The sequence below is a fragment of the Phyllobates terribilis genome, unplaced genomic scaffold (assembly GCF_046119375.1).
Source record: "Phyllobates terribilis strain yellow unplaced genomic scaffold, ASM4611937v1 Scaffold_3__8_contigs__length_932513732, whole genome shotgun sequence".
NCBI classification, from domain to species: Eukaryota; Metazoa; Chordata; class Amphibia; order Anura; family Dendrobatidae; genus Phyllobates; species Phyllobates terribilis.
This window is the reverse complement of record NW_027362763.1, coordinates 924,430,264-924,444,941: the sequence shown is the minus strand read 5'-3', so window position 1 is coordinate 924,444,941 and position 14,678 is coordinate 924,430,264. Positions and strand designations below refer to the sequence as shown.

General features: G+C 42.7%; 1 protein-coding gene across 1 annotated transcript in view; it reads left to right on the top strand.

Annotated features, from left to right (window-relative positions):
• SMOC2 (SPARC related modular calcium binding 2) overlaps window positions 1-14,678 on the top strand; it is a 748,277-nt gene that overhangs the window by 458,188 nt on the left and 275,411 nt on the right. Inside the window, exon 9 of the mRNA XM_073672815.1 lies at window positions 14,368-14,450. Within this exon, the coding sequence (XP_073528916.1) occupies window positions 14,368-14,450 (83 nt within the window). The remainder of the gene's footprint in view (window positions 1-14,367; window positions 14,451-14,678) is intronic.

Below are 14,678 nucleotides of genomic sequence, written 5' to 3'. Positions count from 1 at the left end.
TGTCCCTGGCTGGAGTGGGGAGGGGGGAGAGAACCCAGTGATGTAGGAGCAGAAGGGGACGGTTTCTGGAGCATAGGAAGGAGCTCATTGGTTGCAGGTCACCTGAGCTCAGACACAGTGAAGCAGATAAAAGGTGGGGCCATCTTAGGAGGGGGTTCAGTTCAGTGTTCTGTGAGAAGAGAAGGCAGGGAGCAGAGCTGCTGCATGGGCTCTGCTCCCTGGGTAGGCCTAGCACAGAGGCCGGAGTCAGAAGGGAGAAGAGGAGAAGGAGAAGGAAGAAAGGTGGAGAGAAAGAGGAGTAGAAAGGCTCCAGAAACAAGAAGGCAGAAGGGACCCTAAGAACCCACGAGATAACGGGTGAAGGGTCGGGCAGAATAAGGGTACCGGATTCCCAAGTTGGTGGAGGTAAATTATCCCTCAGCCAAAGACCGGAGGTCCTGATCACCTATTAGTGCGACCCCCTGCTACACCCACTAGGAAGGCACCACATAGGGTCAGGGAAACCGGCGACAGGTTTCACCAAGAGAAGGCCCGAGGCAGCTGGACAGAAGTGTGGTCACTGGTGGGGCACGAGAGGCCAGAGAAAGGACAGAAGGGGGTCCTGTGCCATACTCCTGAATTGCGTGGGGGTTGACCGAGCGCCTCACCTGGTGGACGCAGCACGGCTTGGGCAGTCATTCCCTGCAGAAGTGACACGGATAACAACTGTGAGTAAAAGACTCTGAACTGCATCACTGACTCTGTGTTTCTTACCGCGCCAGCACTAACGGTACTGGGACGCCCTGCACCACAACCCCCAACATCTATGCTCACTGCCCTGAGGCTACTCTCCTCCCGTGGGGAGTTATACTATTCTCTGCTGCACCCACAACACCAGCCTCAGCGGTGGTTCACTCTGACCGCAATCCACAGGTGGCGTAGTTGGACATTGCAAACCATATAAATACACTGCCACTGGTCTGACCACCCTGAGCCACGGGATCGGGTTGCCACTACTACACCCAGCATTCCCCTAAAGGCCCGGTTCCGAGTACCCCACGGCCCAGGGGGCGAGTCACTTCCAGGTAAGCAGGCGGGCAAAGCCCATAGACAGACTGGTGGACTGAACGGAAGACAGACTGTCGGGCTGGGGAGTAGTCAGGCTGGTGGACTGGACTGATAGTCAGGCTGGCGGGCAGGACTAGTAATCAGGCTAGCAGCAGGACCTGAGGGCTGAAGCAGAGGTAAGTACAATGTGCATCAACTATTGCTCGGGCACCTCCATATTGGAGGAGGTGCTTTTTATATGGGAGGACCTCCGGCAATTGTCCGGGGACTCCTTAGGGCAGCGTGTGTGGCCCCTTTAAGAGGGAGGGAGCACGCCCTAAGCACAGTGCCCGGGAAGCTGCGCGCGCCGGCAGAAGCAAGAGGAGGAGCGCAGGAGGACGCTGAGTAGGGAGCGCGGCGGTGAGAGGGATGGTGTCTCTGCCTAGCAGGGGGCAGAGACGCCGATACTACACATTACACCACAAGGTGAGACCTTCCATGGAGCCCCAGACTGAGGAAGATTGACAGTCATCTTGTGTTTCTTCCATTTTCTAATAATTGCACCAACAGTTGTTGCTTTCTCACCAACCTGCTTGCCTATTGTCCTGTAGCCCATCCCAGCCTTGTGCAGGTCAACAATATTGTCCCTTGTGTCCTTAGACTGCTCTTTGGTCTTGGCCATGGTGGAGAGGCTAGAATGTGATTGATTGAGTGTGTGGACACGTGTTTTTTATACAGATAACAAGTTCAAACAGGTGCAATTAATACAGGTAATGAGTGCAGAGTAGGAGGGCTTCTTAGGTTTGTGCGAGTCAGAATTATTGCTGGTTGGTAGGTGATCAAATATTTATTTCGTGCAATAAAATGCAATTTAATTATTTAAAAATCATACAATGTGATTTTCTTGTTTTTATTTTTAGATTCTGTCTCTCACAGTTGAAGTGTACCTATAAAAATTACACACCTCTCCATTCCTTGTAGATGGGAAAACTTGCAAAATCGGCAGTGTATCAAATACTTATTTTCCCCACTGTGTGTATATATACATATATATTTATATTATACTTTGTTTTTAATAAAGTTTGAATTTATTTTTCATTTACTAATGTTGTGACCTTAGTCCTGGCACATTTTTTGTTTGGGTTTATACAGGTTGCTCTTAGCTTCATTTGTAGAGAGAATGCGTTTCCAGAGCTGGGCTGGCTTCTTTAAATTTTTTTGGCAAAGTCCATTGTAGCTTTTTTATTTTTAAGGCTTATTAATAGTTTGCAACTTGTGGTCAACCCTCTGCATTTGCTCTCATGAAGTCTTCTCTTTATGCTAGACTTAGATACTGAAAAATCTACTTTTTGGATGGATTTCTATTTTTTTTTTGGCCTAATGATGGTCTGTTTCTCTTCCACTGGGCCTCCACCATTTTCATTTTCAGATTGCTATGAAGCTGCTTAGAAGAACCCATGGCTGCTGTTTTTTGCCACAAGGTTAGAGGAGGCTGGGTTTTTATAAAGCTGGGAAATTTGTATCACATGGCCTTTCATAACGATGATAGTGAACAAGCCATGACCCTAACAGGCTAATTAAGGTCTAAAACCTTGGTCAAAGTTATGTGAGAACACAAATCTCCAAGGGGGCCCAAATGTTTACATCGGCCCATTTCCTTTTTGTAATTTATAAAATGTAAAAAATGACAATATTTTTTTTTCTGCCAAAATACAAAGGAATGTGTCATCTTTAACTTTAGCCCTTTTAGAGATCATTTTATCTTCAACTTGCTTAGCTGTTCACAATAACAGTAATTTTGACCTTGGGTGCCCAAACTTTTACATTCCACTGTAGGTTTGAAACCTGTGGGCTCATGAGGCTACTTTTTTACACTTCAATATTTAGGTGTTTTTTTTAATCATATTGGATTTTAATCTTAAAGAGGTTGTAATGTTTTAAGCTACAAATCTGCAGTCACTCCATGACTCTGCTGCTGGGAGTGGAAGGCACGTGACTGTAAGTATATGATTTGCATACATGCGGTCACATGCTGACTATATGGGCGGGCCTTGCTCAATGTAAGTGTGTTGAGCAAGGCCAGATAAAGTCTAGTTGGAATGTGGCTGGAAGTATGCAAATCTAATACTTGTGGTCAAAATGACCGCCCTCTCCTGATGCCAGCAGTGGAGAATCCGTATAGTGCACATGCTGTGAGGATTCCAAAGTATGCAGTCACATAGAGTGACTGCAGACTTGTAGCTTAAGACCAGACAACTCCTTTAAAGAAAAAAGGGATTCAGATTTTTTACCTTTGCAGACGAATGCTGGCAGTTCCTTTTCTGCTAACCATATAACTATATTGTGGTATCCATTAACCGGCTGGGATCCATTACTGTGCACTTTCTACCAGACCAGCACGTGACATTAACTATTTAGCATATTTTATTCTTAGTAGGTTAGCTGGAAAAATATTCCTTTTTTTAACATGTTGAAGAGTTTTCACTGGTGATCAGAGTCCGAACTGGCCATCTGGCAATTGCCAGATGGGTTGGGACCTGCACTGGTCCGCTCTGTCACTTGATCTCTCCTGATCTCTTCCTCTGTGATCAACACCACACCAGTTCTCCCATGTGACCTCCTTTTCTTCCCATTCACGGTAGGCATCTGAAGGATGAAAGAGGAGATGACGCTGACTTAGCCAATCAGCATGTTCATTATCTCCTAGAAGGAGCAGGCTGAGGTTCGCAGCATCCACAGACTGAAGAGCAGCAGCATGTTTACTACCTTTACTACAGGCCCCACTCCCAGTCCAGCTGGTGAGAGGGACTGTCCGCCTGTCCTGTGTTTGGTCAAGCTGCTCCTGTCTCCATGCTGCTCCCATATCTGCATAATCTTATCACCCTCCTGTATTTATAAAAGCTGTTTGTACAAAATGGGGTGGGGGGTAACCCTATCATTGCCTACCTGGAGCTGACTGAGCACAGTGTTAAGGTAGGCAATGATAAGGTTAAATCGTGTAACTTGTGTATATAGCTTTTATAATCCTAAAACAGTGATTGCAGATGATATGTCCTGACAATTTGGCACAAAGTGTAAAATAAATGAAAAATAACAGGTAAAAAATTAATAAATTAAAAAAATAATAAGACTGCCATTGTCAATCCAAATTGCTGTTACTAGCCTGTCCCCATAAAAAAAAAATATTCCGATATATAAAAATATTTGTTACAGAATAGGGAACAAATTTTTAAATGTATTTTGATAGTTTTGTGGTCTTAAAAAAACATGAACTGGAAAAATAGACACTTATTTCCTTTACTTTTCTACCTATATCAGAAAAAAAATATGACAATGACAAAAAAATGAATACCCATGTATCACAAAAAAGAAAGATGCAAAAATTAATTGAGTATGCGAATGGGAATATTTTTTACAGCTCTTTGAACTGCATGTCGGAAAACCGACGAAAATGTGCCTGGTCAGGAGTGACGGTCAATGGCCCAGTCTTTAAAGGGAACCTGTCACCTCGTTTTTAGCTATTAAACTGGCCCGAGTGTGTTGTTAGTCATGCAATGAGCATCAGTAACATGTTTTTATCAAAGAAAAGCTCCAAGTATTAGGTTTAAAAAACACTTTATATCATTAGGTGATTCCTTTCAGTGTACTTTTGAAATTATGCACGCGCACAGAGTGCTCACATCTGATATGAAGCTGGGGCTGTACACCCAGAGTCAGTGCGCTTGCCCGGTGAGCGGATGGGCAGTGTACACTTGCGGGATTTGCTACATGGTTGCTGTGACTTCAGGCCAGTCACGGCAATCAAACATGGTGCTGTGGAGTGCATAGTTTCCAAAGTCTGTGACTGAAAAGATAAAGTCGCCACCCCTATGTGAGGGAAACAGCTCAAATTAGGGGAAGACACCAGGAAGAGTGGCATCAATTGACCTGGAGTACAAATAGGATAATTATTATTTATTATTATAGTGCCATTTATTCATGGTGCTTTGCATGTGACAAGGGGTATACATAGCAAACAACAAGTACAATAATTGTGAACAAAAATGAGTCATGGACTGGTACAGGAGGAAAGAGGACCCTGCCCGCAAGGGCTCACAATCTACAAGAGATGGGTGAGGATACAGTAGGTGAGGGTAGAGCTGGTCGTGCAGTGGTATGGTGGAGCAAGGGTTACTGCAGGTTGTACGCTTGTCGAAGAGGTAGGTCTTCAGGTTCATTTTGAAGGTTTCCATGGCAGGTGAGAGTCTGATATGTTGGGGTAGGGAGTTCCAGAGTAGGGGAAATGCACAGGACAAATCTTGTATGTGATTGTGGGAAGAGGAGATAAGAAGGGAGTAGCGAAAGAGATTTTGTGAGGATCGGGTGTTGCATGCAGTTAAGTACCAGGAGACTAGGTCACAGATGTATGGAGGAGACAGGTTTTGGATGTCTTTGTATGCCAAAGTTAGGGTTTTGAACTGGAGTTTCTGGGCAATGGGGAGCCAGTTTAGGGATGGACAGAGGGTAGAAGCCGGGGAAGAGTGGGGAGACAGGTAGATTATTCAGCCAGCACAGTTTAGGATAGATTGGAGGGATGCGAGAGTGTTAGAAGGGAGGCCACAGACCAGGAGGTTGCAGTAGTTGAGGAAATGATGACGGCGTGCACTAGTGTTTTTGCAGATTCTTAATTAAGGAATTTGTGGATACCGGAAATATTATTGAGTTGGAGTTGGCAGGAAATGGAAAGGGCTTGGATCTCATGTTTGAAGGAGAGATCAGAGTGAAGCTTGCGGGACTGGGGAGAGTTGGCAGCCATTGAGTTTGATGGATAGGTCAGTTGGGGGGGGTTAAATGAGATAGTGGAAAGATGATGAATTTGTTTCTATCCATGTATTTATCCATAGAGGTGATAGTGAAAGCCATGAGACTCTATGAGCTGTCGCAGGCTGAAGGTGTAGATGGAAAAAAGCAAGGGTCCTAGAACTGAACCTTGGGGGACACCGACAGATAGGGGACGAGATGAGGAGGTAGTATGTGAGTGGGAGACACTGAATGTCCTGTCTGTTAGGTATGAGGAGATCCAAGATAGGGCCAAGTCTGTGATGGCCAGACATGAGAGAGCATGTAGTAAGAGGGAATGGTTCACTATGTCGAAGGCAAATGACAGGTGCTCCAGGAGGAGGGGAGAAGTGATATGGGGCGATAGGTAGACAAAGAGGATGGGTCAAGGTAGGATTTTTTGAGAATGGTTGTGATCAAGGTATGTTTGAAGCACAAGGTAAGGTTTGGAATGAGGTGGGATGGGATTAGGTCAAGTTCACAGGTGGTGAGTTATGATTTGGAGTAGTAATGAGGAGGGGCTGTGGGGACTTTAGGGAAAAGCTTTGCCTTATGTTGTCAATCTTCTGCTTGAAGAATGAGGCAAAGTCTTCAGCTGAGGTGAGAGGAGAGAGAGGAGGAGCTGGGGGACGGAGGAGAGAATTGAAAGTACTGAATAACTGTTTAGGATTGTGAGACAGGGATGATATGAGAGATGAGAAGTAGGTTTATTTTGCTGCAGTGAGTAGTAGCACAGCATTTTGACAACTTCTGTTACTGGACAGGCTATTCGCTTCCCTTTCATTGGCAGCTGCATAGCGGTACGCCACTTAGATGAGGGCCAGAAAGAGCATGTGCTCCAGTGGATGTCAAGGGCTGCATAACGTGGCTTCTCCTCCTCTTTCTCCACCTTAACATCACACACAGTACAGTCCTCAGAGGTGGCAGCCAATTACCCTTGTTTCCCCCCATGTCCCAACTCTCCAACAGCCCAACTGACTGTGGGGAACCACGGATGGGTGAGTCTACAGAGCTGTTCACACATTATATTCCAATGGCATCAGAGGTCTGCCATTCACAAAACATTCACAAACACAATAGGAGGAAAGCACCTGCACCGATGCCCAATATTTTTTTCAGTTGAATCCATGGCCGGACAAAGTATGGTCCGAGCAGAATCCAGACCTTCCTCTCCAAACCTTAACCCCCGGGGATGGAGGTGATCATGATGAGACTCAGATACCTGAGGTGCACGCGGACTGTACTGTGCTGTCACGTGGTGGAGGAGGAGGAAGACTAGGAGGTTACATTGCTGCTTCCTGCACAGACATGGAGTGATGCAACCACAACAAGCACTGCATCCTCAGCCGCAACTCTGGCTGTGGCCAGCAGCAGTCAAGGGTCTGCAGTACGCAGGGGCGGCAAGAGTTGCCTACTTGGTCCTTTTGACTACTACATGCATCAACATGCGTTTGTCTGAGAATCTCACTGCGCTAAAATGCGGACGAGCGGGCCTCGCCAACTACCAGCCGTCCCATCAACCACATCTGCTGCTTCTTCCTCATCCGTCACCGTAGCAGAAAAAATTGAGATTTTCTAATGTAGACCCCTGGATGGAGCAAAATATCAGCAAAAAAAGAATTAAAAGCTCAGATGTGGCCTGGTTTAGGTAGCACGGTAATACCAGACACAAATTTAGATTTCGTAATGTGAACTCCTGGATGGAGCAGAATATCAGCAAAAAAGAATTAAGAGCTCAAATGTGGCCTGGTTAATGTAGCACAGTAGTACCAGACACAAATTTCGATTTCCTAATGTCAACTCCTGGATGGAGCAGAATATCCGCAAAAAAAAATTAAAAGCTCAAATGTGGCCTGGTTTCTGCAGCACAGTAGTAGCAGAAAAAAAAAATTCTAATTTGAACTCCTGCCTGGCCCAAAAAATTACCAGCACCAAATCTTTCTATGCACAAATGTGTCCTTGTTTCAGGACCATGTTATTAGCAGAAAGAATTTAGTTTCAAAGGTGAACTCCTGCATGGGGCAAAAATATCAGCACCACAGAGTTATATGCTGAAATTTTTCCTGGTGTCTCTGTCTGGACCACACTATTAGCAAAAACGATTGATCTGCTGGAAGGTCGATTTCACAGTCACACATCCTATCTATCTAAACAAGCTGATTGACAAGCAACCACCTAGCTAAGTATCTCACTATCCAATAGCAGCAGCAGGAGCAGCCTCTGTGCTGTTACACTGAAAAAATGGCGCCAAAACAATATTTTATATGGAGAGGAACATGTGATTTTGGCAGCCAATGACACAAGCTCTTGTGTCTGGATGTTGTGGATGGTTTCTGTGTCCTGATTGGCTGCTGGAATCTGCACACATTGAGTTAAGAAAAAAAAATTAAAAATAACAGTCCATCGCTCCTCTGACCTCTCCCCACCCCCTCCCCTCATCAAACACGTCTCCCCCACGCATCATACAGCACCACTATCCTAGGCAAAGTCCTAAAAAAACACTAGTGGAAACGTGATCATTTACCGCACTTTGGCCAAATTTTGCAGATTTTGAAACCGAATGTGCAATGTTCTTGCTGAATTTGAAATTGGCAAATGTTTTCTGAACATGTTCGCTCAACTCTATTGAAGTGTACCTACGAAAAAAATTGCAGACCTCTAAATTCTTTGTAGGTGGGAAAACTTGCGAAATCAGCATTGTATCAAATACTTATTTTCTCCACTGTACGTGTGTGTATATATATATATATATATATATATATATATATATATATATACAGTACAGACCAAAAATTTGGACACACCTTCTCATTTAAAGATTTTTCTGTATTTTCATGACTTTGAAAATTGTACATTCACACTGAAGGCATCAAAACTATGAATTAACACATGTGGAATTATATACTTAAAAAAAAGTGTGAAACAACTGAAAATATGTCTTATATTCTAGGTTCTTCAAAGTAGCCACCTTTTGCTTTCATGACTGCTTTGCACACTCTTGGCATTCTCTTGATGAGCTTCAAGAGATAGTCACCGGAACTGGTTTTCACTTCACAGGTGTGCCCTGTCAGGTTTAATAAGTGGGACTTCTTGCCTTATAAATGGGGTTGGGACCATCAGTTGTGTTGTGCAGAAGTCAGGTGGATACACAGCTGATAGTCCTACGGAATAGACTGTTAGAATTTGTATTATGGCAAGAAAAAAGCAGCTAAGTAAAGAAAAATGAGTAGCCATCATTACTTTAAGAAATGAGGGTCAGTCGGTCCGAAAAATTGGGCAAACTTTGAAATTGTCCCCAAGTGCAGTTGCAAAAACCATCAAGCGCTACAAAGAAACTGACTCACATGAGGACCACCCCAGGAAAGGAAGACCACGAGTCACCTCTGCTTCTGAGGATAAGTTTATCCGAGTCACCAGCCTCAGAAATCGCAGGTTAACAGCAAATCAGATTAGAGACCAGGTCAATGCTACACAGAGTTCTAGCAGCAGACACATGTCTACAACAACTGTTAAGAGGAGACTTTGTGCAGCAGGTCTTCATGGTAAAATAGCTGTTGGGAAACCACTGCTAAGGACAGGCAACAAGCAGAAGAGACTTGTTTGGGCTAAATAACACAAGGAATGGACATTAGACCAGTGGAAATCTGTGCTTTGGTCTGATGAGTCCAAATTTGAGATCTTTGATTCCAACCACCGTGTCTTTGTGCGACGCAGAAAAGGTGAACGGATGGACTCTACATGCCTGGTTCCCACCCTGAGGCATGGTGGAGGAGGTGTGATGGTGTGGGGGTGCTTTGCTGGTGACACTGTTGGGGATTTATTCAAAATTGAAGGCATACTGAACCAGCATGGCTACCACAGCATCTTGCAGCGGCATGCTATTCCATCCGGTTTGCGTTTAGTTGGCCATCATTTATTTTTCAACAGGACAATGACCTCAAACACACCTCCAGGCTGTGTAAGGGCTATTTGACCAAGAAGGAGAGTGATGGGGTGCTACGCCAGATGACCTGGCCTCCACAGTCACCAGACCTGAACCCAATTGAAATGGTTTGGGGTGAGCTGGACCGCAGAGTGAAGGTAACAGGGCCAACAAGTGCTAAGCATCTCTGGGAACTCCTTCAAGATTGTTGGAAGACCATTTCCGGTGACTATCTCTTGAAGCTCATCAAGAGAATGCCAAGAGTGTGCAAAGCAGTCATCAAAGCAAAAGGTGGCTACTTTAAAGAACCTAGAATATAAGACATATTTTCATTTGTTTCACACTTTTTTGTTAAGTATATAATTCCACATGTGTTAATTCATAGTTTTGATGCCTTCAGTGTGAATGTACAATTTTCAAAGTCATGAAAATACAGAAAAATCTTTAAATGAGAAGGTGTGTCCAAACTTTTGGTCTGTACTGTATATAGACAGCAATGCCAAGGCTGACCATGGGTCTCCCAACTCGATCTTACAGCTTCATTTACACATATGAGGCTGGAAGTTCAAGTCAGGAGTCCTGCTGTCAAATCGGGCATAGCAGTTTGTACATGGACCGTATAATACGCTTGTGTGAACCCAGCCACAATACTTTTATTCTCCAGGAGATAACTGATTTCAGAAGAGTTTAGCAGGATTTTGCTCCACTCAACCCATAAAGAATAAGTGTGCTCAGCTAAGCTGAGTGTTCCAGTATAGGGTGCCATTGGAGAGATGGTTGTTGAGCAAGTGATAATCCGACAGCTATTTCTCTTGTATAGGCAGCTTAACGCCATTGCATAAAATTCACAGCCACCTGGTATGAGCAGTTCCTCTATTACAGTGGCTGACATGTAATACTACATTTCATTGGTAGTACATCTTTAACCCCTTTACCCCCAAGGCTGTTTGCACCTTAATGACCAGGCCAATTTTTATAATTCTGACCAGTGTCACTTTATGAGGTAATAGCTCTGGAACACTTCAACAGATCCCACTAATTCTGAGACTATTCTTTCATGACATATTGTACTTCATGAAAGTGGTACAATTTCTTTGATATGACTTGCGTTTATTTGTAAAAAACAGAAATTTGGCAGAAATTTAGAAAATGTAGCAATTTTCAAACTTTGAATTCTTATGTCCTTAAATTAGAGAGATATGAAACACAAAATAGTTAATAAATAACATTTCCCAAATGTTTACTTTACATCACCCTGATGTTTGAACCAAATTTTTTTGTTAGGAAGTTGTAAGGGTTAAAAGTTGACCAGCGATTTCTCATTTTTCCAACAAAATTTACAAAACCACTTTTTTAGGGACCACATCATATTTGAAGTCACTTTGAGGGGCCTATATGACAGAAAATACTCAAAAGTGACATACATCATTCTAAAAACTGCACCCCACAAGGTGCTCAAAATCACATTGAAGAAGTTTATTAATCCTTCAGGTGCTGTACAGGAATTTTTGGAACGTGGAAGAAAAAAATTAACATTTAACTTTTTTTTACAAAAATTTTACTTTAGACCCAAATTTTTTTATTTTTGCAAGGGTACCATGAAAAAAATTGACTGCAAAATCTGTTGTGCAATTTCTCCTGCATATGCTGCTACCCCATATGTGGGGGAAAATCACTGTTTGGGTGCACTGCAGGGCTCGGAAGGGAAGGAACGCCATTTGACTTTTTTGAATGCAAAATTGAATGGAATAAATAGCGGAAGCCATGTTGCGTTTGGAGAGCCCCTGATGTGCCTAATCAGTGAACCCCCCCCACAAGTGATACCATTTTGGAAACTAGACCCCTCAAGGAACTTATCTGAAATGAAAATAAAAATTTCACTTATTTCCCACAAAAATGTTGCATAAGGGTTAAAGGAGAAATTGCACTACCCAATCTGCTATTTCTCCTGAGTACGCTGATACCCAATATGTGGAGGAAAACTACTATTTGGACGCACAGCAAGGCTTGGTAGGGAAGGAGCACCATTTGACTCTTTGAATGCAAAATTTGCTGGAATAATTAGCAGACACCATGTTGAGTTTGGAGAGCCCCTGATGTGTCTAAACAGTGGAAACCCCCCATAAGTAACACTATTTTGGAAAATAGACCCCTCATGGAACTTATCTAGATGTGTGGTGAGCACCTTGAATCCCCAGTTACTTCACAGAAATTTATAACATTGAGCCATGAAAATAAAAAATTTCACATATTTCCCCTAAAAATGTTTTTCAGCCCCAAATTTTGCATTTTTTCTAAGGGAAACAGGAGAAATTTCACCATACAATTTGTTGTGCAATTTATCCTGACTTATTTGATACCCAATATGTGGTGGAAAACTACTATTTGGGTGCACAGCAGGGCTCGGAAGGAAAGGAGCACCATTTGACTTTGAATGCAAAATTTGCTGGAATAATTAGTGGATGCCATGTTGCGTTTGGAGAGCCCCTGACGTGCCTAAACAGTGGAAACCTCCCACAAGTGACACCATTTTGGAAACTAGACCTCTCAAGGAATTTATCTAGATATGTGGTGATTACCTTGAACCCCCAGGTGCTTGACAGAAGTTTGTAACATTGAACCGTTAAAATAAAAATGTCATTTCTTTGCTCAAAAATGTTCTTTTAGCACCATTTTTTTTTATTTTCACAAGGGTAACTAGTGAAAATAGAACCCAAAAGTTGTTGAGCAATTTCTCCTGAGTATGCAGATACCCCATATGTGGTTGTAAACTACTGTGTGGGCGCACGGCAGAGCTCCGAAAAGGAGTGGCGGTTTGGAACGCAGACTTTGATGGAATGGTCTGCTAGTGTCATGTTGCATTTGGAGAACCCCTAATGTGCCTAAACAGTGGAAAAGCTCCACAAGTGACCCCATTTTGGAAACTAGACCCCTCAATGAATTTAACTAGGGGTGCAGTGAGCATGTTGACACCACATGTGGCTCTCAGAATTGTACACCATTGGTCGATGAAGAAAGAATAATTACATTTTTACCACCAAAGTTTTGTTTCATATTTTATGTTATCCTGATATAATGTACCATATTTTATATGCCTGGCTATAAGACAAATAGTTGTTGGATGACTCCATTTATTTAATTTACGTATGATGTATTTCTTTTTGTAATCCTGTATAGATTGCTTTGACAAAGGCCTAGTGTAGGTCGAAACGTCAGCACATGAATCTGTCTCACAGGCCGGCACAATAAAATTACTTAAGTTTAATTACTGCACAGTGCCAAAGTTTTATTTATTCATTTATTGTGGACTTTGGATTGTCCTTTTAGGCACTTGGACTCCCTGGAGTGCGGATTCTTTCTCTTATTTTAGTATGGATACGCCTAAGGTCAGAAAGGGGTTAAAGAGAACCTGTCATCACGATTTTGCAAGTGAAAGTAAATATTTGGCTGTAATAGCGCTGTTTTACAGATTAAATTGATACCTTTGGAAATCTGCTTTGTTGTTCTTTAATCAGCATTTGAAGTTTTCTGGTAATTAGATTTTAGTACCCAGTGCACAGGGGCTGGTCTTCTCCTCCTACCCAGGCCCCTCCACCTGCCTCTGGTGTTTGAATGTTAGGCCATTGCTTTATCAATCAACTGCCTCCTGTTTGAAAATTTGTGCCGCTGCCGTTATTGCCTTGGGCAGCGCATGCACAGATTGAGATCTCGGCTTAATGATGTCTTTAAGAGACATATGCATGCGCCGCCACTGGTGCCATTTTATTGAGGACCAGGCGGAAAACCAATCTTCTCACTTGCCTCCCAAGCCAATGCTGGCGCGAAATTTCAAACAGGAGGCAGGTCACTGACACATTGCACAGTCCGGCCCCTTTGCACCCAAATCTCATTACCAGAAAACGTCAAACTCTGATTACAGAAAAACCACAAAGCAGATTTCTTCACCAAAGGTATCAATATAATCAGTATTACAGCTCAACTACAGCCATGGCTTTACTTTACATTACAAAATTGTGCTGACAAGTTCTCTTTAAGGTGCATTTATCATAGCCGACTGCTGCTGTTAAGGGGCTTTTTTACCCCAAAGGAAACTTTTTTTATGGTTTTGCCATGTTGAATCTAAATTTACAATGTGCATACCCCAATAAACATAAGGAAAACTATTGCATGAACAGGCGTGTCCAAACCTTTTGACTGGTATTTTTCTCTTTGAAAATGGGGAAAAGAGTAACTAAGCATCACTAGTAAAAATAAACAGTATCAGAAGCTGGGCTGTAATCACGGTTGATTACTTTACAAAGTTGGTGACAGCGATACAGCAGATGTAGAATGGAAGGTGTCACTGACGACAAAAATCAAAGGAGTGATGGATACAATTGGAAGAAGTGGGCTGGCAATGGGGCACTTTAAAGTACTTGTGGGTCTAGGATTCTTGTCACTAAATAAATCTAAGACTCTGTTTAGCTGTCACAAATTAGCAATAAAAAATATTTTTCGGGGGGGTGTGGGAGATCATTCAGAAATTCATATTTAAAAGAAGTCAAGAGTAATGATGTAATATTAATGAAGAAAGCCAAAGATAATTATTTTTGCTATTCTAGATATGAACAACCAAAGTGTGATAATGGAGCAAGAGCCCATCCAGGCAAAACAAAAGATATGTATAGAGGAAGACAACTTCAAGGTAAAAATTTCTTAAAGGCATCTATGTTCTACATCTTACTAACATACTTAGGGTTTGGTGTTATATATGTATCTAACTGTAATATTGCAGAATTGATTGGGTCTATGTACTTTTTACATAACCAAGCTTAGAACTATTGCAAATGTCGGTGGTCAGTGAAGAAAGAAGAATTATGTTTTTACTGCTAACATGTTGTTTTAGCCCCAAATTTTTATAAAGCCTAATAGG